A 27142-nucleotide genomic window follows, 5' to 3' on the forward strand; every position below is an offset into this window, starting at 1 on the left:
AAATAGGAGGTTTAGGGCTTCCCTGGTGGCACAGTGGTTGAGAGTCCGCCTGCCGATGCAGGGGACACGGGTTCGTGCCCCGCTCTGGGAAGATCCCACATGCCGGAGCGGCTGGGCCCGTGAGCCATGGCCGCTGGGCCTATGCGTCCGGAGCCTGTGCTCCGTAACGGGAGAGGCCACAGCAGTGAGAGGACCACGTACTGTAAAAAAAAAAAAAAAAAAAGGAGGTTTAATAATTATATTTTTGGATGATTTAATAACTGAATAATTGAATGTACTCATTTGTATTCCTTCCAAGGTACATCAGTGGGATATTGAAATTTTTTTCCTAATCTGACTTGTTTTTATTGTTTCCAGGTACCTCAGCCAGTATGGCTGTCTCTTTGCCACCCACCCTGGGACTCAGTTCCGCCCCAGACGAAATCCAGCACCCACATATTAAATTTTCAGAATGGAAATTTAAGCTATTCAGGGTGAGATCCTTTGAAAAGCCACCTGAAAATGCTCAAGCGGAAAAGCAAGATTCCTCCGAGGGGAAACCCTCTCTAGAGCAATCTCCAGCAGTCCTGGACACGCCTGGTGGTCAGAAACCAGCTCTGACTCAAGTGGCATTGAAGCCCCACCCAAAGTTTCTGAAGAAATCCCACGATGACAGGAAAGCAAGAGATAAAGCCATGCACCAAGCCAACCTGCGACTTCTCTGCCGCATCTGCGGGAATCCTTTCAAAGCTGATGGGCACAATAGGAGATACCCAGTCCATGGGCCTGTGGATGGTAAAACCCAAGTCCTCTTACGAAAGAAAGAAAAGAGGGCCACGTCCTGGCCAGACCTCATTGCCAAGGTTTTCCAGATCAATGTGAAGGCCGATGTGGACTCGATTCATCCCACTGAGTTCTGCCATAACTGCTGGAGCTTCATGCACAGGAAGTTTAGCAGTGCCCCGTGTGAGGCTTTCTCCCCAAGGAATGCAACCATGGAGTGGTCCTCCCACACAACATCCTGTGACATCTGCCACATTGCCCGTCAGGGACTCAAGAGGAAGGGTCATCAGCCAAGCACGCAGCTCAGCAAGAAACTCAGAACTGTGATTGACCGAGCTCGAGAAGTCCGTCGGCACAAGAGGAGAGCTCAGGCCGGGATCAGCGGCAAGGAACTGACGAAGGAGATCGCCAGCTGCAGTAAGATACATCTCAGTACCCAGCTCCTGGCCCTGGACTTCCCGGCGCACTTTGTGAAATCTGTCTCCTGCCAGATTTGTGAACACATTCTGGCAGACCCTGTAGAGACCAGCTGTAAGCATGTATTTTGCAGGATCTGCATTCTCAGATGCCTCAGAGTCATGGGAAGCTATTGTCCTTCTTGCTGGTACCCCTGCTTCCCTACTGACCTGGAGAGTCCAGTGAAGTCTTTTCTGAGCATCTTGAATTCCCTGATGGTGAAATGTCCAGCCAAAGAGTGCAATGAGGAGGTCAGCTTGGAAAAATATAATCACCACGTCTCAAGCCACAAGGAATCGAAAGAGACTTTCGTGCATATTAATAAAGGGGGCCGGCCCCGCCAGCATCTCCTGTCCCTGACCCGGAGGGCTCAGAAGCACCGTCTGAGAGAGCTCAAGCTGCAAGTCAAGGCTTTCGCTGACAAAGAAGAAGGTGGAGATGTGAAGTCAGTGTGCCTGACCTTGTTCCTGCTGGCTCTCAGGGCAAGGAATGAGCACAGACAAGCCGACGAGCTGGAGGCCATCATGCAGGGACGGGGCTCCGGCCTGCAGCCGGCTGTTTGCTTGGCCATCCGTGTCAACACCTTCCTCAGCTGCAGCCAGTACCACAAGATGTACAGGACTGTGAAGGCCATCACAGGGAGGCAGATTTTCCAGCCTTTGCATGCCCTTCGGAGCGCTGAGAAGGTCCTTCTGCCGGGCTACCACCCCTTTGAGTGGCAGCCACCTCTGAAGAACGTGTCTTCCAGCACTGATGTGGGCATTATTGATGGACTGTCTGGACTGTCCTCCTCTGTGGACGATTACCCGGTGGACACCATCGCCAAGCGCTTCCGCTATGATTCAGCTTTGGTGTCTGCTCTGATGGACATGGAAGAAGACATCCTGGCGGGCATGAGAGACCAAGACCTTGACGACTACCTGAATGGCCCCTTAACCGTAGTGGTGAAGGAATCTTGTGATGGGATGGGAGACGTGGGTGAGAAGCACGGCAGTGGGCCAGCAGTTCCGGAAAAGGCAGTTCGGTTTTCCTTCACGATCATGAAAATCACCATCGCTCACGGGTCACAGAATGTGAAGGTGTTTGAGGAAGCCAAGCCTAACTCCGAACTGTGTTGCAAGCCCTTGTGCCTCATGCTGGCAGATGAGTCTGACCATGAGACCCTGACGGCCATCCTGAGCCCTCTCATTGCCGAGAGGGAGGCCATGAAGAGCAGCAAATTAATGCTTGAGATGGGAGGCATCCTCCGGACTTTCAAGTTCATCTTTAGGGGCACCGGGTATGATGAGAAACTTGTCCGGGAAGTGGAAGGCCTCGAGGCTTCGGGCTCAGTCTACATTTGTACCCTTTGTGATGCCACCCGCCTGGAAGCCTCTCAGAATCTTGTCTTCCACTCCATCACCAGAAGCCACGTTGATAATCTGGAGCGCTATGAGGTCTGGCGTTCCAACCCATACCATGAGACGGTGGAGGAACTGCGGGACCGGGTCAAGGGGGTCTCGGCCAAACCCTTCATTGAGACGGTCCCTTCTATAGATGCACTCCACTGCGACATCGGCAACGCAGCTGAGTTCTACAAGATTTTCCAGCTGGAGATAGGGGAGGTGTATAAGAACCCCAGTGCCTCCAAAGAGGAGAGGAAAAGATGGCAGGCTGCCTTGGACAAGCACCTCCGGAAGAAGATGAATCTGAAACCAATCATGAGGATGAATGGCAACTTTGCCAGGAAGCTCATGACCAAAGAGACGGTTGAAGCAGTTTGTGAATTAATTCCCTCTGAGGAGAGGCACGAAGCTCTGAGGGAACTAATGGACCTTTATTTGAAGATGAAACCTGTCTGGCGATCATCATGCCCTGCTAAGGAGTGCCCAGAATCCCTCTGTCAGTATAGTTTCAATTCACAGCGTTTTGCTGAGCTCCTCTCCACCAAGTTCAAGTATAGATACGAGGGCAAAATCACCAATTATTTTCACAAAACCCTGGCTCACGTCCCTGAAATTATTGAGAGAGATGGCTCCATTGGGGCCTGGGCAAGTGAGGGAAATGAGTCTGGCAACAAACTGTTCAGGCGCTTCCGGAAAATGAATGCCAGACAGTCCAAGTACTACGAAATGGAAGATGTCTTGAAACATCACTGGTTGTATACCTCCAAATACCTGCAGAAGTTTATGAATGCTCATAATGCATTGAAAACTTCAGGGTTTACCATAAACTCACAGGGAAGCTTAGGGGACTCATTAGACCTAGAGGACTCTCCAGAATCTCAAAATTCAATGGAATTTTAAGCAGGGCAGCCACTTATGAGTTGGTTTTGCAAATAAATTTTCCTCTGGGGGGCATTGTGACCTTCTCCTGGTACCCTTCACTCCTGTGTATGGGGCTTCACCACCCAAGCGGTGGTAGGTTGGAGAGGCCACAGATGCTGAACCCATGTCAGGAATGGATAACTGGTGAGCTGATTGCTTGAGCCATTTAGGGAGTTCAGAAAAGCAACAGGAGAAATCAGTTATTTGAAAGCTCAATAGCTGAGAACAGGAGTAACTGCAGGGGACCAGAGATGAACAAAAATATGTGTATGTGAGACTGAGTGACGTGAAAATCAAAGTCAAGGTTGTCAAAGGACAGCCAGTGAAGGCAGGAAAGGAATTTGACTTGTGGTTTCCATTGACCACCACCTCCCCAGTTATTCTAGTTTATATTGAGATGTGTTTTCTATATCATTTTTGCAGAATTATTTATTTTATAAATTTCACATATTTTGGCTTATTCTACAAGATTCAGGAAAGCTCTTCAGATTTCTCTAATAATAATATCTTACATTTGTATGGCACAATGACCTTGACAATGCTCCTGGCGCATTTTGTCATTTGGTACACTTATGCAGAAATACCCTACATCCAGAATATTTTTGGAAAATCAGTCCTTTTCTGGATTTAAATGATGTCTCTGTTGTAACTCTTGGAGTTTAGGAGATCATCTGGTACCATGGATTTTTCAATTATAAAGTGAGAATACAACTGTTAGCTGCAGTTGGTTACTAAATCTTGTGATAATAGATGTTTACTTAGCTATCAGTAGCCAGGTATGATTTTTATTTTTTACTTTTAATTAATTTTGATTCTCCAAATGCTTTTCCATACAATCTCAAAGCCACAGAGGCTATTAAAATCTGGTTTTGTTTACTGTATGAAAACAGATTTAATGTCTTGCTGAAAATTTCTGCCAGGTTTTCTTCATTTGAAACCTGGGTCAATTTTACTAAATCCACTTTTCATGGAGTTTTTCCCTTTGCAATGTGTTATTTTTTTCTATTATGATCAGTTTACTTTCAGTGTATTAAGATTTTTGTAGCAGGATATCTTTGTACTTTTCTCACCTGCTAAGTTTATATGGAGCCTGCTCGTGGTACAGTGGAAGAGTTAATATTTATAGAGGGTTTGTTTTTTTTTTGCCACTTTTAGAATATTTCCACATTCATTTTTGCCTCATTTTTCCTCACTACAGCTCTATGGGGTAGGTATTGTTATGATTCTGATTTGGTGGAGAGTTAAATGATTTGCCCAAAGTTACAGGGATAGTACATACCTGATCTGGAATTTGAACTCAGTCCTTTTGTCTCCAGATTCCACATTGTTTCTACCACGAAAATTAACCACTGTTTTTTGTTTTTTGCTTTTTTTTTTTAAAATAAGGCAGTAATATAATTCGTTTAGAATCTACAACTAATCACTATAGTTTGTAATCTTGGGATTACATTTCTTGGGGGCAGGGATGGGTGGGTTTTAAGTCCTTGGTGTGCTTTGGGCCTTTTGCTAGAAGAAAGAATTGCCAAAATTCCCAAGAGCCTCCCAAACCCCTGGTGGCTCCAGTTTTTGGAAACTATTGTCTGTATCCTTAGAAATTTGGGAATTACCAATTGCTGGCAGTTTAGAGCAGGCATGGGATTTTATGTGCTAGTGAGTCATAATGATATGTTAGTGCTAATTAGTTTTTTTTCCTTTGATTTTATTGGCCTTAATTGCCACTCTTCATACAGAGTATATCAAAGAGCTTTGTAATTTGGTTGTCAAACGTGCATCAGTGATATTATCCTAAATGGTATGCATTTGGTGCTTTTACAGGGATTGAACCTGGTACTTTTCCATTTAAAAAATACAGTGGTTTTTCTTGCTTTTTATATATAGAATACATAAATTACAAAGACATTTGTAATTTAGTTGTCGAAAAGATATACATATTTTAATTTTATTTTTTCTTGAAAATGTTTAAGTTTTGCATTTTGTAAACAAATGGGCTTTGAAGCCATGACTTTCCTTCATCCCATTTAATCCTTACAGCATGTCTCTGCACTAATAAACGGCTAAATTCATGTAATCATCTTACTCCGTGAAGCATGCTGGCGCTGGTTTGTAGTTTTTTTTTCCCACTTCTACTCTGTTACTCGATTGGTGGCAATGTAAATACTTTCCAATATTAAATTCAACTTTTCTAGCATTTGGGGACTATGCTGAATGCATGTGAGTAACAGCATGATTTATAGCACAACCCTCCCAATAATCCCTTAATCAGATCACATTTTGATAAACCCCAGGAACATCTGGCTGCAGGAATTTCAATATGTAGAAATGCTGCCTATGGTTGTTTTTGCCCTCACTATTGAGATTGTAATATACTAGACCCTGGTTTTATATTTAAGTTTTATTTTTGACAATGCCCACTGTGAATGCAGCCACACACTCTAGGGAAATTCACCACACTGAGTGGAGCTTTTTTAAATTTTTTTAAGTATAGACCGAGACTTGAGAAGTGCAATGCATTTTTCTCCCATGAAACCTGATTCTACAAGTTCTCCTGCCAACCCACTGAGGTGCACTGCAGGGACCAGTGATAATGGCTGATGAAAATTGATGAATGGTCAGTATGAGGCCAAAAAGTGCTTTGGGATTAATAAATATGTACCAAGAAGCAAGAGCAGGAGGAAAAGATGTCTTTTCCTTCCAGGTGAACTGAAATTTAGTTTTGCCTCAATTTGTTTTCACAAAATATAGATGAAGATCAAGATTTTTTTGGTTGAGCTTGTGGGTCTCACATTAGATCAAACAGAATTCAAATTACACACAGCTAGGAGGTAGAGTTTGTAAGCACCAGTGGTGGTTGGGAGAATGAATCATCATTTAGATGCAAGTGATTTTTGATTGCAGATATGTATGTGTCTTCAGTTATTGTATGAGAGGTGGTACTATTCTTTCAATGTTAAGAGGTTTTTTAATAAGAGTAGATATTTTGTCCCTATTTTATTTTTTTCATTTAACCATAGTAATCTACATAAATATACCTCATTCATTTTTGGTGAGATTTTTCTTTTTGTGGAATCGCACTTCACTTTATTTTCATACAAATAATTGTAAAGTTTGTTTACTGACTTCCAAGACTCTTCTTCTTCTTCTTCTTTTTGTGTTTGCTTTAGGAAAAATTCAGGTACCAGGATATAATGGTTTTATTTGATGATTTGATGCAAAGGACCTGTATTTTCCTGTCAAATGATTTCAATTAAAATATGTGTTTCAATACTTATTTTTATATTTTAATATTTTCATTCCTTATTAATGTTATAGTTATTGTTAATAACTTTAGACTTAAGTATTTGAAATAAAAGTTTAAAATTTGAAAATAGTGAGTATTGTGATTTGTATTCAAATAATAATATTGAGTGCAACATTTAAAAAAATGAAGTAACTTTTTTTTTGAGGGAAATACAAAATAAATTTGGTGATCTTATAATAAAAAGCAACAGAATGGTGACAATGAGTATAATTTATACTACTATAGGAGAGACGATTTGGTTCCAGATACTTAAGGTAAATGTAGGATGTGAAAATGAGTCGTATTGAAACTCCTTTGAGAGTCTGATAAAAATATGACCCTGTTCCCCAGAAAATTCACACATTCATATACCAACATTTTGGTTAGAGTAGTTGACTTGTCCAGGGCCACACAGATAATGGTAGAAGTGAGCTAGAGCCCAGGTTCTTTTGACCAGTTCTTTTCCTAGGGATAACAACAAAAGCAGCAGTAACAACAATAGTACTGATAGCTACCACTGACCAAACAGTGTGGTGGACACTTTGCATATGGTTTTCTCATTGGATCCTTTTGGAGGCAGTACCGCTCTTTTCTTCCTGTTATACATGTGGTCCCTGAAGCTTATCTCAGCCAGAAAATGGCAGAACCACGTCTTGGCAATCTTCCCCCTAGTTCTGTCCATCTTACCTTCATACTAGTCTGTCATCTCTACATCATCCGTGAAATTTCAAGTAACTTAGGGCCACTTTCTGGAGACTTCCAAGCTCCCTCCTACTCAGAACACAGATTTAGCCCGGCTGCTTCCATGCAACCATACCAGTTTTTGTAATATCGAAATATGTTTGTACTTGTAGGTACGTAGCCTGTTCCCCAAAGGCCCTGTTCCTGCAGCCCCTCCCCGTCCCCCAGGGACTCAGATCCAGCAACTAACAAGTTAACTTTTGGCACAGCAGATAGCCTTAAGGACCTGCTCCAGCACCCTCTTCTTTCACTGATTTTTAAAAGAAACTCCTACTATCCTTGCCTTGTACTATTTTTTTCCCAGCTTTATTGAGGTATTATTGACAAATAAAACTGTACATATTTAAAGTGATTGTTTGATATAAATATACATTGTAAAATACTTTTCACAATCAAGTTAATTAGCTCATCCAGTGTCTCACATAGTTACCTCTTGTGCGTGCGGTGAGAACACTTAAGAGCTACGCTTTTAACAAATTTTAAGTGTACAAGGCAGTACAGTGCCATTAGTATAGTCACCAAGCTGCACATTAGATCCTCAGAACTTACTCATAACTGAAAGTTTGTACCCTTTGACCAAGTATTTGAACATTACCCCCTGCATTTGAGAATGAAATATCTCCTCACACTTTAAGGTCCAACTAATTTCTATATCATTCCCAACACCCTTTGCAACTACTTCAGCCTATTTTTAAAACAAATATTTATAGGATGTCTTCTATGAGCAGGCAATGTGTGTTTGGCACACGCTGGAGATATAGTGGTGAACACAAATGGTTTCTGCTCACAAAGAACTGTGTGGAGGTAGGCATTGAATCAACTAGAAGCCTAACAAATGCATGACTCCACAGTCTAGTATGTGTTATGAAGGAAAAGTACTAGGTACAATCAAAGTACAGTAAGACAATGGAATTTAAACTGGGGAATCAGAGAAGGGTCTAGGAAGAAGGAACCTTTAATGGAGACTGGTAGGATGAGTGGGGTGAGGGCAGGTGAGAGGTGGTAGACCAGGGCCAACTTAGTCTATGGGAAGGCTGAGGTGGGAGAGTGATTGGAGATGTTTAAGAAGTGAAGGAAGGGCTTCCCTGGTGGCGCAGTGGTTGAGAGTCCGCCTGCCGATGCAGGGGACACGGGTTCGTGCCCCGGTCCGGGAAGATCCCACATGCCGCAGAGCGGCTGGGCCCGTGAGCCATGGCCGCTGAGCCTGCGCGTCCGGAGCCTGTGCTCCGCAACGGGAGAGGCCGCAACAGTGAGAGGCCCGCGTAAGCAAAAAAAAAAAAAAAAGAAGTGAAGGAAGGTCTGTGTGGCAGAAGCAGATAGAGAGGAAGAGGGTGCTGCATGAGTCTAGAGAATCAGGCAGATGCCTCATCATGTAGGACTCTGTGGTTTGGTAAAGACTTTGGATCCTACCCCAAGTGCAAATGGAAACCTTTGAGGAGTTTGAGGCAGGTAACTGTTGCAATCCATGCCACGCCAGGAGAGGGACACCAGTGAAATGTTTTTGGAAGGTATTAAATGTGAAAGGATTTCCAAGATTGAGAAGGTTATGCATATAAATTTAAATGATGGAGTAGCTATTTCAAACATTTTTGACATTGGTTACACACTGCCTGCTAATTCATATGTCTCACCCCCTTAGTTAGGTGACTGTGTCCAACTCTAGGCTGGAGAAGATGCAGGGAGATTCTGCAATATCCTCAACTTGACAGCCTCACCTGTTCATAAAGTTAGCATTTCTTCCCCTGACATTTTCCCTTCTTTGTCACAGAAATTTCCTTTCCTTCCTGGCTTTCAGAATGAGGTATTAGTTCTCTTAGGAATAAGTGGGCTATAATAGATGTTTCCTGACAGAATTAGGTTTGGGAAATGGTAAATTCCAAGACAAAAAGCGATATTCTATAATGGAATGGAATTTGGTGGCATATAAATAATTTGGAATTCTTGGCACTGTGGATTAGAATGACTGCCTGTTCTATCTAAATATACCATGATATCCATTCTAATCTTGTGTGAACTCTTTTCACTAGAAAAGAGAATAATTTTAACCTAAGACCTCACCTCATCTCTTTCTGTGAATGTCACCATACTTTTTGTTCCTAAGTTCTATGAGATGTGATAATTTGACTGATCAAGATATTTAGAACACAGATTTATTTCCATATCTCATCCTTCATTTATTAAAGACTGGAAAGATAGAAAGACAACTGCAGAAGTGAGTACATTTCAGTTCATATACGTGAGCTTAATTCAAGAAACAGTTTCAGAGCAACTATAATGTAACAGAAACCATGCTTGATACTAAGGATACAAAGTTGCTTTCTAGGAGCCCACTGCCAAACAGAGAAGGCAGGCATATAAATGTCACGTAAGTGGATAAGTGCTATGAAGACAAACAGTGGGGAAAGAGGGATGGCTTGGCCACAAACGTGCGTGCTTTGCTCTGCTTGGGCTGAAGTCTTCACTGAGAACCTCAAGATTGAATCAAATCTTGAAGGATGGTAATCATTCACCAGGGGAAAGGGTTTTCCAGATGGAAGAAGTTCAGCTTTGATGAGGAATCATGTGCAAAATGGGTAAGGGGAGAGGAGGGATGAGCCTAGAGAATCATCCCAGATAATACTGAGGCATTTGGATCTTTCTTCCGCATGGGAGATGGGGAATCACAGGAAAGTTTTCACCTGTGTAATGTCATTTTGGGATGATTTCTGTGGTCTCAGAACAATCAGATGATTGGAGGGGCCATGGTGGAAGCAGGGAGACCAAGTCAGGAGGTTGTTTAAACAGTCTAAGCACAAGATAATACAGACAGGGGCAATGAGTCTGCAGAGCATGGAGCTTTGTTTCTACCTTAACAGGACTCTGTTAGTACCCGTCATTATTACTTCAAGGTACTTGTGACTATTTCATCTGGTTGTTTAAATATATGCTATAATAGGTATTGGCTTCATGCTTACCACATCTATTTCCCTTTTCTGGGCACACAGTTAAACTATATTTCCCATTTCCCAGCCCCTTTGCATCTAGGTGGGGACATACAACTAGTTTTTGTTTTTTTGTTTTTTTAATCAGTGGAATGTCAGAGGAAATAATCTATCAGTTGCAGGCTGAAACATTTGCATGAGGGTGTGCCTTCTCCATGTTCTTTCTTTTCCTTGTATCTGAAGTCTTCAGGATCCAAGATAAAGATGAAGATGGCAAAGTTGTCAAACAGAAAAAGCCTGATTCCCTGGACACATCTTGGAGGAATGCCACTCAGATTTTTAGCTTAATAAGGGAAACCTGCATTGCAACCAGCTTGAGTGAGAAATAAACTTTGTGACAATTTACTGGTGTTTGGGATTTTTTTTTTTTTTTACCACAGCCAGTGTCAATTATCCTGACATACTTATTTTCTTATTCTCATCTATGGGGTCACTCAGAGGTTTGTTGGTTCCATTTATTCTTACATCTCTTGCTTATTCAGTTAGTATAATTTATTCACTCTATTTTACTCTAAATATCTATATCAGTGTTAAGCTAGGCAATGAATAAGTCACTTTGACTGCCCACACTGGGATACAGATGCAACTCACCGAAGAATTTAATTCAATTAATTTCAATGACAATTTAAATGCCTACAATATGCCAGGCATTATACTAAGTACTAGGTATATAGGAATTACAAAGTGTCCTATACCTTGGGTTGAGCTGTGGAGTTGGGAGAACAGTAGAAACCTCAGATAAGCTTGGGGAAGTCAGGAGCAGAGCGAAGGTGCACCTCACTTTCCTGGCAGAGTGGAAGAAGCAAGTGACTTTCAGAGGCGAAATGGTGATGAAGTCTTTTAACCAGAGAAACTTGGGGAAAGGTTCTGTGACCCAGTAAAGACAGAAAACAGACAAGTCCTAGATGGTCTCACAAAGAGAACTGTGGCCACGCTGGGAAAGGAAGGGACAGAAAGATCTCCTCATCATGTGAGCCCAGAAGGAACCTGAAAGTTGGAGGGAGAGAGAGAGAGACAGAGAGAGAGAGAGAGAGAATTCTAGACCTTATAATACCTTGTGATTAAGGCTGAGGTACAACCCAGGAGTCATCTTCCAAGCTAACCTCAGGCCAGGTGGGAGTGTGGATGTTGAGAAGCAACTAGTGAGGCAGGACAATGACCCTAAGTACCAGATACTTCACCCTCACTCGTTCCTACTCTTGACACCTCAGCATTATATTTCTTCTGGAACTTGGAGAAAAAGTTGGGTGAACACAGAGAATTCTAAATTTATTAAAGCTAAATTTCCAACGCACAGTAAAAGGGATACATAATGTAATGTGTGTTGATTTATAGAAAAGTACAGTTTTATTTCTTGGAACTCTGAGTCTATAAGCAGAGATTTGCAAGCATTACAGCTATTAAGGAGGTGATGGAGTTCGGAGGAGGCTTCCTGGTGGAGAAGCAGGTGTCTGAACTGGGATGTAAAGAGTGGATGGGGGTAAGGGTAAGCTGGGATGAAGTGAGAGAGTGGCAGGGACATATATACACTACCAAATGTAAAATAGCTAGCTAGTGGGAAGCAGCCGCATAGCACAGGGAGATCAGCTCAGTGCTTTGTGACCACCTAGAGGGGTGGGATAGGGAGGGTGGGAGGGAGACACAAGAGGGAAGAGATATGGGAACATATGTATATGTATAACTGATTCACTTTGTTATAAAGCAGAAACTAACATACCATTGTAAAGCAATTATACTCCAATAAAGATGTTAAAAAAAATAAAAAGAGTGGATAGGAATGGGCCAGATGGACTAAGGTATTGGCAGGTGTTATAAAGTGCAGGAGGGAAAGCATGCCCTGCAGAAGGAATGGGTTGCCCCAAGGCCCTGAGTATGCATGAAACAACTAGGGCTGCTCACCAGAAATGTTATCAGTTCAGCATTTTTGGAGACTGAGCACAAAGTGTGAAGAGAGTAGTAAAACAGAGAGGTAAGCAGTAGGGGACAGGTCAACATGATAGGAATGAAATTGTATGTGATTTTATTGTACTGATGAAAAACTGGGGGCCCCTGCCCTGCTCACCTCTCCATGCTTATGCCACTTCATGCTCCTCTTGTTTACTATGTGTTCCCCAGACTGATGTTCTTTCAGTTCCCCAAACATGACAAGCTTCATCTCACCCTTTAGACTAACTACTCCTTTTCCACTATGCTTTCCCTCCTCCTAACACATTGAACTCATTTGTACTTGTAGATGAGTAGAGTCCCTTAAAATAGTCACCCTGGAAAGTCATATACTTCTTTATTGATATTATTCTTGTGTAAAGCGTTTTGGGACTTACCTTTAGCACCTATTTGTGAGGCATGTCAGAAAACCCATTTTGTTATCTCAGACTTCATTTTTGGGCCTAAAGTGCCAATAATATTGAGAGTTACACCCTACTAGACTTGGGACATTTGTCTGTTTCCAGAAACCAAATCCATCTCTAACTATTGAGTATCTTCAAAGGAATGAAACATAGGCTCTGATGGTGATTGAAAAGTGAGTTCTAGAAATGTTTTCAGCAAAAACATTATATCATTGGGATAAGTGAATACTCTTCTAATGTGGTTCATTTGAAAGTTTGCATGTGCTTAGTAGAAAAGAAACCTTATTATCTTAAAATCACATCTGGTGGACTCATTGGTGAGATGACTTAAAAGACCTATTTTTACAAAAATTTATGGTAAGTAAAACCAAAGTACTTGCTCTTGACACACACACACACACCCAAAAACAGCTATGCTAATGAGATCTGAGCTTAACTGTAGAACCCAGTGAGTTTATAATTGAATCACTCAGATTACCATATGTTGATCTCACTGATTACAAAACAAATATGGGTAATTATTTTTTAGCCACTTGGTCACTGAAAACAAGTCAAGATAAGAGAACATATATAGTACTTGAGGGAATAACCCTTTTGAACCCTGTGGAGGATATCTCAGTTCCAACTTGTGCTACTTTCTACTAATAGATAAAAAATAAAACAGAGAGCTCCTGAGAAAATTAAACAGTATCATTTTGCCTGCAACTGGGTAATTACAAATGTTAATAATTGAAATAAATCAATATAAACAGAAGACATTTTCATATTTTATTAGTTTTATATAGGTGATGGAAACCACAAAAATCAAAACAATGGTACAGCAAATTATTCAAAAGGTATATTCATCAAGCAACATTACGGAAACAAAGTGAACATGATTTAATTTTTTCAAATTAATTTCAGTATCTGAAACATGGAACTATTAGCAGAAGAACTTTTGTTCCAGGATTTCATCTCCTGTATGGTTCATATTTCCCCTAAATTTGGTAATAAGAACTTATACACTGTGGACTCGTAGTGAAAACTGATGAATAAGAGGCTATGGTTTAAGCTCTTAGGCTAAAGTGAAATGCTTTTCCAGAAAAATATTCCAGGAGGGAAGACATTTGTATATAAGGTCATCTAATTATCAATTGATATTGTGAAGCCTCAAAATTAACAGTCCGTTTAATTTCAATTCTAGCAAGTATCTAATTGAAACTTAGCAAGCTCACTGATTTTATAACTTTAATTGACAGCAAACTCCGCATATTAACTAGACTCATAAACACACATACATTTCTTTTTTCTCTTTTAAAATCATCTACCTGTTAACTTTATCAAATTCTCTAAAATTTTATTATTTGGGTAAGTAATCAATATTACTTGGGGAAATAACCTCTCCATGAGATTTATTTGGTGGTCCTTTCTTAGTGCCCTGTTTCGGAGGGTTAAGAAGCAGTGGACTGCAGTTTTCATTAAATCTCTCAAAGAATTGGTTCAAGTGCCTGGCTTTGGTTCATCATCTGTGGACCATATGATGGGTGGGGGGATCCTTTGAAGAAAGTGCATGTGGATAGTTTGATAAAATGTAACAAACGATGTAGATTCTTTTTCTCTTTCTTCATGTCAATGGAGATTATTTATTTCTTCCTATCTATCTATCTATCTATCTACCTACCCACCTAGCTCCTCATAGCATTTTCTGTACATGGGCATAGTCAAGTGGCCATCTTAGAGGTGTACAAAGAACATTTGTGTGGGATACAGGTGATTCAGTTTTAATTTTTGGTCAACTACCAAATTTCTATAGTTCACAAAATAATTCATTTAATTTCTTTGACTGTTAGTTTCTTTACTGGTTAAATTTGTTTTAATTGCTCTATGGATTATTTGTTATCAAAAGTCCTATAAGGGATATAAGCATACCTCGATTATTATTACTTCTTCTGTGTTTAAGATTCCTTGAATAAAAAATTCAGATCATAAATTCTCATTAAGATAACTGAGTAAAATATTTTCAAAATATAGGTTATAGGTCCTGTATAGGTCTAAATACAATGACTGTAGTTAGAATTGTATTATAAGCACTTTCCCCTGGCACTTCATTCATATAACTAAAAGAAAACATTAGACATTTTCAATAAACAAAAATAGGAATATAAATTTTATCATTGTTAGCCCGGAGATGGAAACAACCTAAGTGTCCATCATCGGATGAATGGGTAAGAAGATGTGGCACATATATACAATGGAATATTACTCAGCCATAAAAAGAAATGAAATTGAGCTATTTGTAATGAGGTGGATGGACCTAGAGTCTGTCATACAGAGTGAAGTAAGTCAGAAAGAGAAAGACAAATACTGTATGCTGACACATATATATGGAATTTAAGAAAAAAAATGTCATGAAGAACATAGGGGTAAGACAGGAATAAAGACACAGACCTACTAGAGAATGGACTTGAGGATATGGGGGGGAAGGGTAAGCTGTGACAAAGTGAAGGAGCGGCATGGACATATATACACTACCAAACGTAAGGTAGATAGCTAGTGGGAAGCAGCCGCATAGCACAGGGAGATCAGCTCGGTGCTTTGTGACTGCCTGGAGGGGTGGGATAGGGAGGGTGGGAGGGAGACGCAAAAGGGAGGGGATATGGGAACATATGTATATGTATAACTGATTAAATTTGTTATAAAGCAAAAAATAAAAAAAAATTAAAAAAAATTTATCATTGTTATGATTCTTTAAAATAGGTTTAAAAATTTGATGCACTTGAATCTGAAAGGCTCTTGTTGAACTAATCAAACAACCTTCTAAGAAAGGATTTCTTGGCAGGAGTAATAATTTTCCCAGAACCCTTTTTGTGGAGGGATTTCAGTGGAGGCTTTTTTAAGGGTAGAACTCTTTTGGGGGTTTGCAGTGCTCTTGCTATCTCCACATGCTCATTGCAATAATATTTGTTGCTTCCTTCTGACAGATGGATGAGTGTGTTTTCTGCCAGATCCATACACTGGGCATGGACCCAATGCCCATCTCCATGAGAGCAATAAATCATGGCAGGTTTGTTGAGCTCAGTTGAATAAAATGGTACCCAAGTGTTGATATCCACATCACAAGTAGGGCAGCATGTAATCCAATAGCCCGTTTCAGACTCATCTTCCTCATCATCTTCATTATAGGTGTCAAATTCATCATCACCATCAAAACTATTTGCTTCTGCACTGAAACAAAATTCTTCTGAGTCTTCAAAGGGAGTGGAGTCCCCTGGGTCTTCTGTTGATGTCTGACTATTGGTGAATGTTTTCTGATCTTCATTCACATCATCTTCAGCACATTTCAACATATAGAAATAGAATGCTTCTGAAACAACCTGTTTATTGTCTCCTGGTATGCCGAGGAAAATAGTTCCATTTCCCATGTTGCTTCCAAACCATATCTTGCTGTGCTTAATATCTGGGGTCCAATCTGGGGTTTCCATATCACGAATTTCCATCTTGTTGTCCTCGAAAGAGATGATGTTGCAGACCATTCTTTTTTGATTTTCAAGTTGATAGCCACCAATGATAACAAATTCATCATTGCTTATTTGAGTCAGGATTGCACTGGAGACAGAGATTCCTCCTGGCATGACTGTGCAACTCACAGCTGGGCAACCCAGAGGGAGATCAACCCTTATTCTGTATACATTGGCAGGGCGGATGTTATTGGCAAGTGAATGGCCTCCTAAAATATAAATGGTATCATTTCTGGCAATGGAGACGTGAAAAGATAGCCCATCCTGAAGTTCTGGAAGAATGTATGACGTAGAGCACCCAAATTCAAAATCCACCAAGAAAACATGGGGCAGGCAGTCAGCTACACTGTTCCATTTTTCTGTGGTTCTTTGGGCGGAAGGTATGTATGACCGTCCTCCAAAGAGAACACCCACACTTTTTCCGCGACTATACACCACATCAATGGAATGACCATACCTGCCTTCAGGAACATCTCCTACCAAGTCTTTCTCTGTGCAGCGAAAAGTAACTTTTTTGTTGTTCTTGCAAACAACAGACATGATATAAATCTTATCTGAAAGCTCATTGTTTGGTGTTTTCCCTCCATGGATGATGTACTGTTGCTTTTCAGACTCTAAGTTGCCTTTGAATGTGCAAGTGGCTGGGTAACGAAGAGGAGGAAGGTAGCAGGAATCCTTAGAGAAAACTGCTGGCTTCAGTTTGAGATGGTTATGCTTTACATCAAAATGGAAAACCCCAGTGGGGCAGGACCTTTTGGGCCAGCCTTTTTGGCCAAAAAAGAAAACTTGCCCATCAAAATTCATTAATGAGAAGCCTGGTTGAATTAAGGCTATGTTATTACCGACTGTTACCATTTGTAGTGACATATTTTCTGATCGTGGATAGATCTTTGACCTGAAAGAATTACAAAAATTTTTTTTGCCTTAATACATCCCTTCATATAAAATCACTGTGTTTAGATCCCCTCACACGTAAGAAGCATGTTAAGAAAAGAGCTGTCCCACAAGCTCGTAGTGGCCTGAACTCGCAAAATAGCAAAAATTCAAGCAGCTAGGTAAGCAAAGAGAAACAGAACCTTCCAGCTCAATACCATTCAGGAAGCTGGGACCTGTTTTAGACAGGACTAGCGTCCCTTAGACTTCTGGGAATTGTAGTCCTTTTCCCTCAAAGATTCACCGCTTGTCAGCAGAAAGAACTACATTTCCCAGGAACGCGTTCTCTATGGGATGTGTGGCTACGATAGTTTGTCTCTGTGGCTCCGCGAGAGGAGTCTGTGAATAAAGACGCCGAAAATGCGAAGTGACTAGATGGGAGCCAAGACGTAAAACTAGCGAAGGAGAGGTGAGAATGGCTGACGCAGACCCAACATCCGGGTTACGGGAAAGCTGCGGCACCGGGAGCGGCGTCAGGCGACCCCCGCCCGAGTGTTGTTGGAGCCTCTCCTGGGGACTCTTATTAACAGGTGACCCAGTAGGAAGCAGGGCTGCTTGTGGCCAGAGCGGGGTTGCCTGGAAACCGCAGCCCGAAGAGACTCCCGGCCCAGGTGTCCTCACGGACTTCTTTGGAGCTTTGGAGCTCGACTCAAAATTGCACCGCCGGGCCTCCTTAGGTTAATGGGGCGGGGGTTTGACGGGGGCACAGAGAATAAAAAGTTATGACTGTTTTGCGGAACCAAAAGATTAGTCTCTGAATACCAGGAGTGCAGGGTAGAATTTACCTGATAATGTTTTTTTTTTTACCACTCCTGTATTTAGTCATGGAAATACAGTAATGAGACTTTAGCGGGCACCACGCCAAAGGCCATTTGTTTTCTCAGCTGCTCTTGCTCCGGTTTTTAGAGTTCTTTTAGGGATGCAGAGAAGTTTCCTAAACACCTCTCCTTCTCCTTTCCTCCCCCCGCCCCCACTCCTCCCTCTTTTTGGATAAGAAAATAGAGTTAGTGGCTGTTATTTCAGATCTCTCTTTCCAGCCCCAGAACCTTGGAAGTAATTAGTAATTCTGTTGTAAGCAGGCATTAAGCAAAGAGGTGCCAGAATTATTCAGAATGTAATATTTGTATGATTTTTTAAAAACAGGTATTTACTAGATGGAGTAAGCTTGATAAATTTTAATTTTTAAAAAATTATTACTTACCTTGGAGAGAGGTCAGGAGCCTTAATGGGAAATGCACGCCCTGTTTGTGGAGTGAGGTCCTAGGCACTAAAGATTAAGGGAAACAAAATAGCACAGATTCCTTGACTTTTAAGAGTAAATTGTTAATATGCTTCAAAAACAGTATAGAACAGTGTCTAAGAGTATGGACTCTGAAGGCTGACTGGCTGGATTCAAATCCTGGCTCTGTCACTTACTGTGTGACCTTGGGCAAGTAATTTAACCTCTTTGTGTCTCAGTTTCCTCATCTGTAAAATGAAATAATAATTTTACCTACCTTACAGGTTGATGTAAGTTGTGATTAGTAAGTTAATACATGCAAAGCACTTAGGACAGGGCTTTGTACACTGTAGGTCATAGCTGTGACGATTATGCTTGAACTTATAAAAAGTAAGGTTGTTAATGCAGTTACCTGCCAGTCATGGCAGATGATGTTTATAATGTTGGAGATGATTAGAAGGGCTTTAGGATCTGGGAATCTGGTTAGTGGGTGCAGACTGATAATTTTTTAGACTAGTGAGAATTGGATAAACATATACAACAGAGGAGTTGGTGGTAGGTTCAGTTTAAATGACAGGCAATATTTCATTCTTCTTGTTACCCTTTCTCTGACCCCTCATTAAATATGCAGACTCTGAAGTTGGAATGTCTGAGTCCATATTTGGGCTCTAAAGGTTATTTGCTGTGTAACTATCTTGGGCAAGTTTTTTGTCTCTTTTCTTTTTTTATCTGCAAAATGGGGATAATATTAGTACCTATTCATTGAGTTATTTTTGAAAATAAATGGGATGACGCATGTAAATCACATAGCACATATGTTATCATATATGCTGGCACATAATAAGTATTGAATAAATGTTAATTGATGCTGTAGTTTATTTTTATTCCCCCTGCAAAGGTTCTTTGGACTGTGTGGAGTTTATGGTCAGTCTAATGAGATCTTGGTAGGACTGTTTGCCTTGAAGATCAGGCGTAATTAATTGCTAATTATTCTCTTCTACTTATGTTTAGCTTACTTGGGAGACTCCTCAAGGTGTGATATTTTAATAATCATCTTATGGGTTATTAAACCAAGTGAGGAACTGGTGAATGAGAAGAGTTATTACTAAGGTTATGAAAGCAAGCCTTTTTCTTCCTCAGACCATGGTGGTTTGTAGGTTCAGCAACTTGCCTTGCTTATGAAATAACCTGGGCAAGTGTTTTATTTACTCGTGGCCTATCCAGGTATACATGAGAGAAGGCATCTGTGCAACTAAGAAAATGCTCTCCATAGGAACTGAAAGGAAGTACTGTTGGCACTCAATTTAGTAAAGGAAAACCATACGTGATTACACTCAGCATGATGTGTGATGATTTTTAGAGTTGCTTACGTTTGGGCTGAGGGAGCACCAAAGCCTGCTTGTTGTAAACACCTGTGAAGACCATTATTGGGATAGAAAGCAAGCTTTACAGAGGTAATGGGTCCCAGATCCCAAGGGGTGACCATACAAGAACACTTGCTTTTAAATGGAAAATTAAAAGTAAAATGTTTTCATTGTAGCTTATTGGCTTCATTTTAAAGTTCATAGGGATTTTGGCTTCTCATAAGTGAAAACACAGTTATTGTAGATTAAACAAATATTTTCTTGGGCAAGACATAAGGAATACTACCCCTTTTTGTAGCTTATTTTGGGTCCCCAAAGATTTCTGACCTGTTCTCCCTTTGGTGCCCTGCTGTTTGGCTCACCTCATAATTTCAGGGCCCTAAAAATAGTGGTAAAGTTGATTACTGTTAGGATGAATTACCTCTTCTTTAACACAGTTCAAGAATCTGTGTATTTAATTTTTAGATTATTCATTTTAAACTATGGCCAGATGACTTATGTATTTAAAGAATGAACAAGAACATTGAAAGTGTTTTCACATTATTTTGCCATACTTGTTTAGTTTTTGCAATTTTGCTTTACTAACTTAAATATGTCTTCACAGGAATAGACTATAGTATATTTTCCACGGTTTTACTATGACTCTATTCATCCCATCTTGGTTTTTAAATGAGTTTTTAAAAGGTGACACTAAAACTAAAATAATCTACTGAAGTGATTTTCTTTAAATAGGCCAGACAAACACAGGCAGATTTTGAAAAAAAAAGACACTGTTCTTTGACTGAAAGAAGTTTCAAAGTCAACACATTAAAGATTCTTTTTAAAGGTCAGAAATATAGGACCAATAAATTTATACAAGTCTCCCAACTCCATGCTAACATTCCTCAGCAGGGAGATTTTCATTTATTCACTGTGAAGCTAGGGCATAGTTGAGAATCAAAAGAGGACTAATGATGTAAGGTCTGGGTTTGTAGTTTCCTGTGTCTGAACTGACACTTTTTTCCTTCCAAAGGAAGCTACTGTACTCGGAAGCATTAAATCTTGCTGATCAGTGTTGCCCGTTTTCCTGATTGCTCCAAAATAGCAGGTAACCTCGTGTAACTGCAGTCTTCTAGTGTACGAATTAACACTATCTTGCACGGTTAATCAGGTTTGAGGCATACAATGTTTGATTTTTTTGCTGGCAGTAAAACCAGGATTAGGTCTTCCTTCTGACACTTATACCAGAGAAGCATTTATGCACTAAGATTAAAATTTCAACACTGATGCCACAGGAATAAAATCCTTGCAGCAGCCTGAGACCAGAAAGCCCCTCTCTTTCCAAATTCTACATCATCCCTTCCCCATCTGGACACCCAGTCCACCTGGAACTAACATACTGCTGAAGGGGGGCATCTTTCCCTTAAAGTTGACCATAGGCTCCCATATTTTAGCTCTGGTAGAAATGAAGTTATTGGACCTACCTGAAGGCCAGGGGCGCTGCTCACCCCTCTCTGAATCTTTGCCGCTAAACCAGGTATTAAATGTCAGCGCTTGGGGAAGATTCACTGACTGCTCACTCTGACCGTGGCCTGCAGAGGATGACGGTAAAGAGAGTATGTATGTGTGTGTACAGATGTTCCAGTGAACACTGATCTAACGGGAGTAACTGACTGTGACCTTTTTTTTTTCTTTAGATGGTTAAGGGAGATATCCAACCAGGGTGTACCCTCAAGATTTAACTGTTTCCTTACTGGTGAACAATGGAAACATAATCTACTATTATCTGTAAAGACCAAAAAAAACCACAAAAAACTGGTAAAATCCTGATTTATTAAAAACATTTTAGAATGTTTAATATGTTTATTAAATGTTTATTATTTAAACATTTAATAAACAATATGTTTATATAATTAATAAACAATAACAATGTTTATTATTTAAACATTAATATTTAATGTTTAAATAATTAACATGATTTTAAAATACTATATGATTCAAATGGGAAATTATTTTTACTAAAGCAGAGACTACTAATACGAATGTCAGTTATTTTGACTGTGAATTGCTCCTCAGTGGTCTCATTTTCTTTAATGCAAGGCTCAGAAGGAGTTCTGATTATGGGAGGCCTACCACCAACTTTGTATCAGGGAACTGCTGTGTAATATTGTATAGTAGAATGATTAAGAAAATGGGCTTTAGAGTCAAGCTGACCTGGTTTTCTCTGCCAGCTTTGCCATTTTCCAGGTGGAGTCATCTTAATCCTTAAGCCTCTTTTTCCCCACCTCTGAAATGGGGATAGAAATATTTACATCAAAAGATTGTTGCAAAAAGACTAAATGAGATAATGTCTTTGAAGTGCTCAGCCAAGGAAAATATTCCACAGCGGTCTTAAAAATGGGGAGTAGCCTCCCCATTCCCACTCCAAAGTTTCATAATCAAAGGAAGAGTAAACCAAAGGGTTGAGAACAGATGAAAAAGCTGACTTATTTTTTTTAAATAGACCTAAGTTTTTAGAGCAGTTTTAGGTTCGCAGTAAAATTGTGTGGAAGGTACAGAGAGTTCCCATGTACCTCGTGCCCCCCACTCACTCATAGCCTCCCTCATTACCAACATCTCCCACCAGAGGTACATTTGTTACAATCGATGAACCTACATTGACACATTATTATCACCCAAAGTTACATTAATATTCACTCTTGGCGTTGTACATTCGATGGGTTTGGACAAATGTATAATGGCATGTATCTACTATTATAGTGTCATGCAGAATAATTTCAGTGCCCTAAAAATTTTCTGTGCTCCACCTATTTGTTGCTCCCTCCCCTCAATCCATGGTAACCCCTGATCTTTTTACTGTTTCCTTAGTTTTGCATACTCCAGAATGTCATATAGTTTTCAGACTGGCTTCTTTCACTTAGTAATATACATTTAAGTTTCCTCCTAGTCTTTTTATGACTTGATAGCTCATTTCTTTTTAGTTCTGAATAATATTCCATTGTCTGGATATTCCACAGTTTGTCTATTGTATTTTCCTACTGAAGGACATCTTGGTTGCTTTCAGGTTTTGGCAATTATGAATAAAGCTGCTGTAAACATCCATGTGCAGGTTTTTGTGTGGACATAAGTTTTCAACTCCTTTGGGTAAATACCAAGGAGCACTATTGATAATTCATATGGTAAGAGTATGTTTAGTTGTGTTAGAAACCTCCAAACTGTCTTCCAAAGTGGCCGTATGATTTTGCATAACCACGACCGATGAATGAGAGTTCATGTTGCTATACATCCTAGACAGCAGTTGGTGTTGTCAGTGTTCTGGATTTTGGCCATTCTAATAGGTGTGTAGTAGTAATCTTGTTTTAATTTTCATTTTCCTAATGACATATGATGTGGAGCATCTTTTCATTTGCTTATTTGTCATCTCTGTGTCTTCTTTAATGAGGTGTCTAGTAAGGCGTTTGGTCCATTTTTTTAATCAAGTTGTTTGTCTTCTTATTATTGTATTTTAAGAGTTCTATGTATATTTTGGATAATGGTTCTTTACCAGATGTGTCTTTTGCAAGTATTCTCTGCTATCATGTGGCTTTTCTTTTCATTCTCTTGTCAGTGTCTTTTGTTATTTTATTTTTTTATAGTTTTATTTATTTATTTATTCGGCTGCGTTGGGTCTTCATTGCTCTGCACGGGCTTTCTCTAGTTGCGGTGAGCGGGGGCTACTCTGTTGTAGCGGGCTTCTCTTTGTGGTGGTTTCTCTTGTTGTGGAGCACGGTCTCTAGGCGCTCAGGCTTCAGTAGTTGCAGCACACAGCCTCAGTAGTTGCAGCACGCGGGCCCTAGAGCTCACAGGCTTCAGTAGTTGTGGCATGTGGGCTTCAGTAGTTGTGGCTCATGGGCTCTAGAGCACAGGCTCAGGAGTTGTGGTGCACGGGCTTAGTTGCTCTGTGGCATGTGGGATCTTCCCGGACCAGGGATCGAACCCATGTCCCCTGAATTGGCAGGCAGATTCTTAACCACTGTGCCACCAGGGAAGTCCTGTTAGTGTCTTTTGGAGAGCATAAGTTTTTAATTTTGATGAAGTTCAGCTTATCAATTATTTCCTTCATGGATCATACCTTTATTGTTATGTCTAATAAGTCATTGCCATACCCAAGGTCATCTAGGTTTTCTTCTACGTTATCTTCTAGGAGTTTTATAATTTTTGTTGTTAACATTTAGGTCTGTGATCCACTCTGAGTTAATTCTTGTGAAGGGTATAAAGTCTGTGTCTAGATTTCTATTTTTGCATGTGGATGTCCAGTTGTTCCAGAACCCTTTGTTGAAAAGACTGTCTTTGCTCCATTGTATTGCCTTTGCTCCTTGGTCAAAGATCAGTTAGCTATACTTACGTGGGTCTATTTCTGGGTTCTCTATTCTGTTGCATTGATCTATTTGTATATTCTTTCACCGATACCACACTGTCTTGATTACTGTAGCTGACCTAATTTTAAACAATTCATTAAAAACAGCTACATCAAGAGAAATGTATACCATTTATTAAGCCCATTTCCTGACCATAAAAATTTTCATTTCTTTGCGCTCTAATTTTTATCCAAATGTATACATATTTTTACTTAGTTATGATAAGAATGTATTTAAATTTTGTTTTATCTCTTTAATGTAACATTATTTCATAGATACTATGAAATGTATATTTTATTTCCAAAATTTTTAATAGTTGCCTGAAATTCCATTAAGTAAATATATCTGACCATTCAGTATTGTTGGTCATTTAATCAGGTTCTGTGTGGCTTAGATGATAGAATGCAGGGATCAGAGGTAGACAGATTTGGAGTTGGGTCTTAGTTCTGCCACTTACTAGCTGAATGGCCTTTTTGACCTTCAATTTCATTATCTCTAGAACAGGGATGATACCTGCCTTACTGGGAGGATTAATGGATATAAACAGTCTGTTATAAAGAATGTACTCAGTAGATCTTGTGTAATGATGATGGTGCCATAAATATATTTGTGTAAGTGAAGATTTTCATTTTTTGCCAAATTTTAGGATATATTTTCAGGGTTGACTTTTAAAAAACTGACAAGTAGCTCAGTTGTTTGGCTGATTCTTGTCATTTGGAATGTTGGCCCGTGCCTTAAAAAAGTGTCATCATCTCTTCTGTTACTTCCATGATGATTTTTTTTTCTTTGTCTGCAAAAGAGTATTGGGTTATTTCTCTAACCTATTTATGGTGTTGTATAATGATTATGGCATTTGAAACTCCAGCATCAGTGACAGCTCTCATAAAATTGACATATTGGTTATCTCCACAGTAAATATAAAGTAAGAAATGCAACCTAGAAACCAGGGGTAGGTTTAGGTAAGTGTTTTAGCCTTTGCATTCTACTAACACCAGAAAACAGGCAGTTTTTTGCTAAATGGGTTAGTTGTCTCCTAAAGAGGCTGGAAATTAGCAACATATTTGGAAATGGATTTTTAAACCCTGAGCCCTTGCCACACATTAAGAGAGCATTAGACTCGCAATGATCTCCTTCAGAGCCCCCAGTCTACCAGAGTCCTCAGCATAGAAACTAAATGTGAAGTCATGAACAATATTTATTGAGAATCCACTATGTATAGAGTCATGCGGAGAATTAGGAAAAAAAAAATCACAGACTCAGCTCTTGCCCTTAAGGAACATGCATGATAGTAGGATGAAGCAACTTTTTTTTTTTTTTTTTTTGCGCTATGCGGGCCTCTCACTGTTGTAGCCTCTCCCGTCGTGGAGCACAGGCTCTGGACGCGCAGGCCCAGCGGCCATGGCTCACGGGCCCAGCCGCTCCGCGGCATGTGGGATCTTCCCGGACCGGGGCATGAACCCGTGTCCCCTGCATCGGCAGGCGGACTCTCAACCACTGCGCCACCAGGGAAGCCCGAAGCAACTTTTTGATCGTGGATAAACATGTTTTACATTCTTCCTATGCTCACCCTTTCTTAAAAGTGTTCTTAAAAGTTCACCAAGAAATCACAATTATAGGGGCAGAGTCAAATTCCTACCGAAATATATGGATTTCTCGCGCCTTAAATCCAAAGACAGTGGACAATTAAAGAATACAAGTCAGTGTCATTACAGAGTAGAATAATTTTTATTCCACAGAGGAGATAAAAAACTTAGTAATAGGATATACTGACGTAGTAATTGAATGAAAAAGAAGCATAATTGGAGAAAAATAGAACGTCAGAGATGGAAGGCAACTTTAAGTCCAGTCCCCTTATACCTACATTCAAACTGCTTAAGGCCAGAAAAGTTAAATAACTTGAAAGGGTAGCATAGCTGCAGGGGTGTGTGTCCATGGTGGGTTGAGGTGGGCAGGGGAGGAGCACAGTTTTGTGAACTCATGACAGTGTTTCTTAAGAAATGCAGTGACCTCTCAAGCATTTCCATCCCCATCTTACAAATGGAGAAAAAACTTAAATGACATTGTTGCTCAATGGGTTAGCAAGTGTTTGAAATGGGGTCAGTGGCAGCTTTTCATAGCATTCAAATAGGCATAGACAATTTTTACTTTTTTAATAAGTGGCTGATTTTTCAGGAAATAATATAAATAGTGTGGGAAAGGGAGATGTTTGGCTTGTTGAATGAATCCTATGATAGAAGCCACAACTGAAGCTAGCCAAGAGGGGAAAAGAGGAAGGAAAAGGAAACGTATAGAAGGAAGCAATCTACAGTTAGTATGATGGGTTGTCAAGAGAAGAATGTGACAAGTGACTTGTCATTTTTTATTTAAAGTAATGAATTAAATACAGCCACCTGACCAGAATGTTCCATGAATTAAGGTGGACACTTAGTTGTAAAATAAAATGGAACAAAATTTCAGAGGTGTTTAACAATGTTGTACTAGAAAGAAAATGCACTTAAAAATTTTATTCTTAGAGAAGGAGGGAATTTGTGTATGTTAATTTCTACCTTTGAGTACAGAAACCATGATGGCAAAAAGAAATTGTTTTTATGTTGGTGTGTGTGTATGTTATGTGGTGTACATCAAAGCAAAATTGGAAGTAAAATGCTGAAAGAAATTGGAAGCTAGGGAAGCACTGTATTACTTCTTAAGGCCCATTTATTATTCCACGGTCATAGGAATTTAGAATCAAAAATAGCTGAGAAATATACTTTAAAATATTATTTCTTTTAAGAGAACGTCAAATGAAAAGGTCAGTTTTATTTGCAAGATCTGGCATTTCAAAACACTTGGAAATGAATTCCTAAAAGCAGAGTTGATTTAGTTTGGTTGGTCCACACCTG

General features: G+C 40.0%; 3 protein-coding genes across 5 annotated transcripts in view; 2 read left to right on the forward strand and 1 right to left on the reverse strand.

Moving 5' to 3' along the window:
* Positions 1–371: 371 nt before the first annotated feature.
* Positions 372–3503, forward strand: RAG1 (recombination activating 1; the record flags this gene model as incomplete). Its single annotated transcript, XM_081240714.1, has 1 exon — positions 372–3503. The coding sequence occupies one exon, from the start codon at positions 372–374 to the stop codon at positions 3501–3503; it is 3132 nt and encodes a 1043-aa protein (XP_081096840.1).
* Positions 3504–15651: 12148 nt separating this feature from the next.
* On the reverse strand, positions 15652–17235 carry RAG2 (recombination activating 2; the record flags this gene model as incomplete). Its single annotated transcript, XM_081240228.1, has 1 exon — positions 15652–17235. One exon carries the CDS (start codon positions 17233–17235, stop codon positions 15652–15654), a length of 1584 nt encoding a protein of 527 aa, XP_081096354.1.
* Positions 17236–17598: 363 nt separating this feature from the next.
* IFTAP (intraflagellar transport associated protein) overlaps positions 17599–27142 on the forward strand; it is a 60066-nt gene continuing 50522 nt past the window's right edge. For 2 of the 3 annotated variants that reach the window (XM_081241128.1, XM_081241130.1), the window contains exon 1: positions 17599–17710. The gene's annotated coding sequence lies outside the window, so the exon portion shown is untranslated. The other variant, XM_081241129.1, reaches the window with a different exon arrangement.

The sequence above is a fragment of the Mesoplodon bidens genome (genome assembly GCF_964165515.1).
Source record: "Mesoplodon bidens genome assembly, chromosome: 7".
Taxonomy (NCBI): Eukaryota; Metazoa; Chordata; class Mammalia; order Artiodactyla; family Ziphiidae; genus Mesoplodon; species Mesoplodon bidens.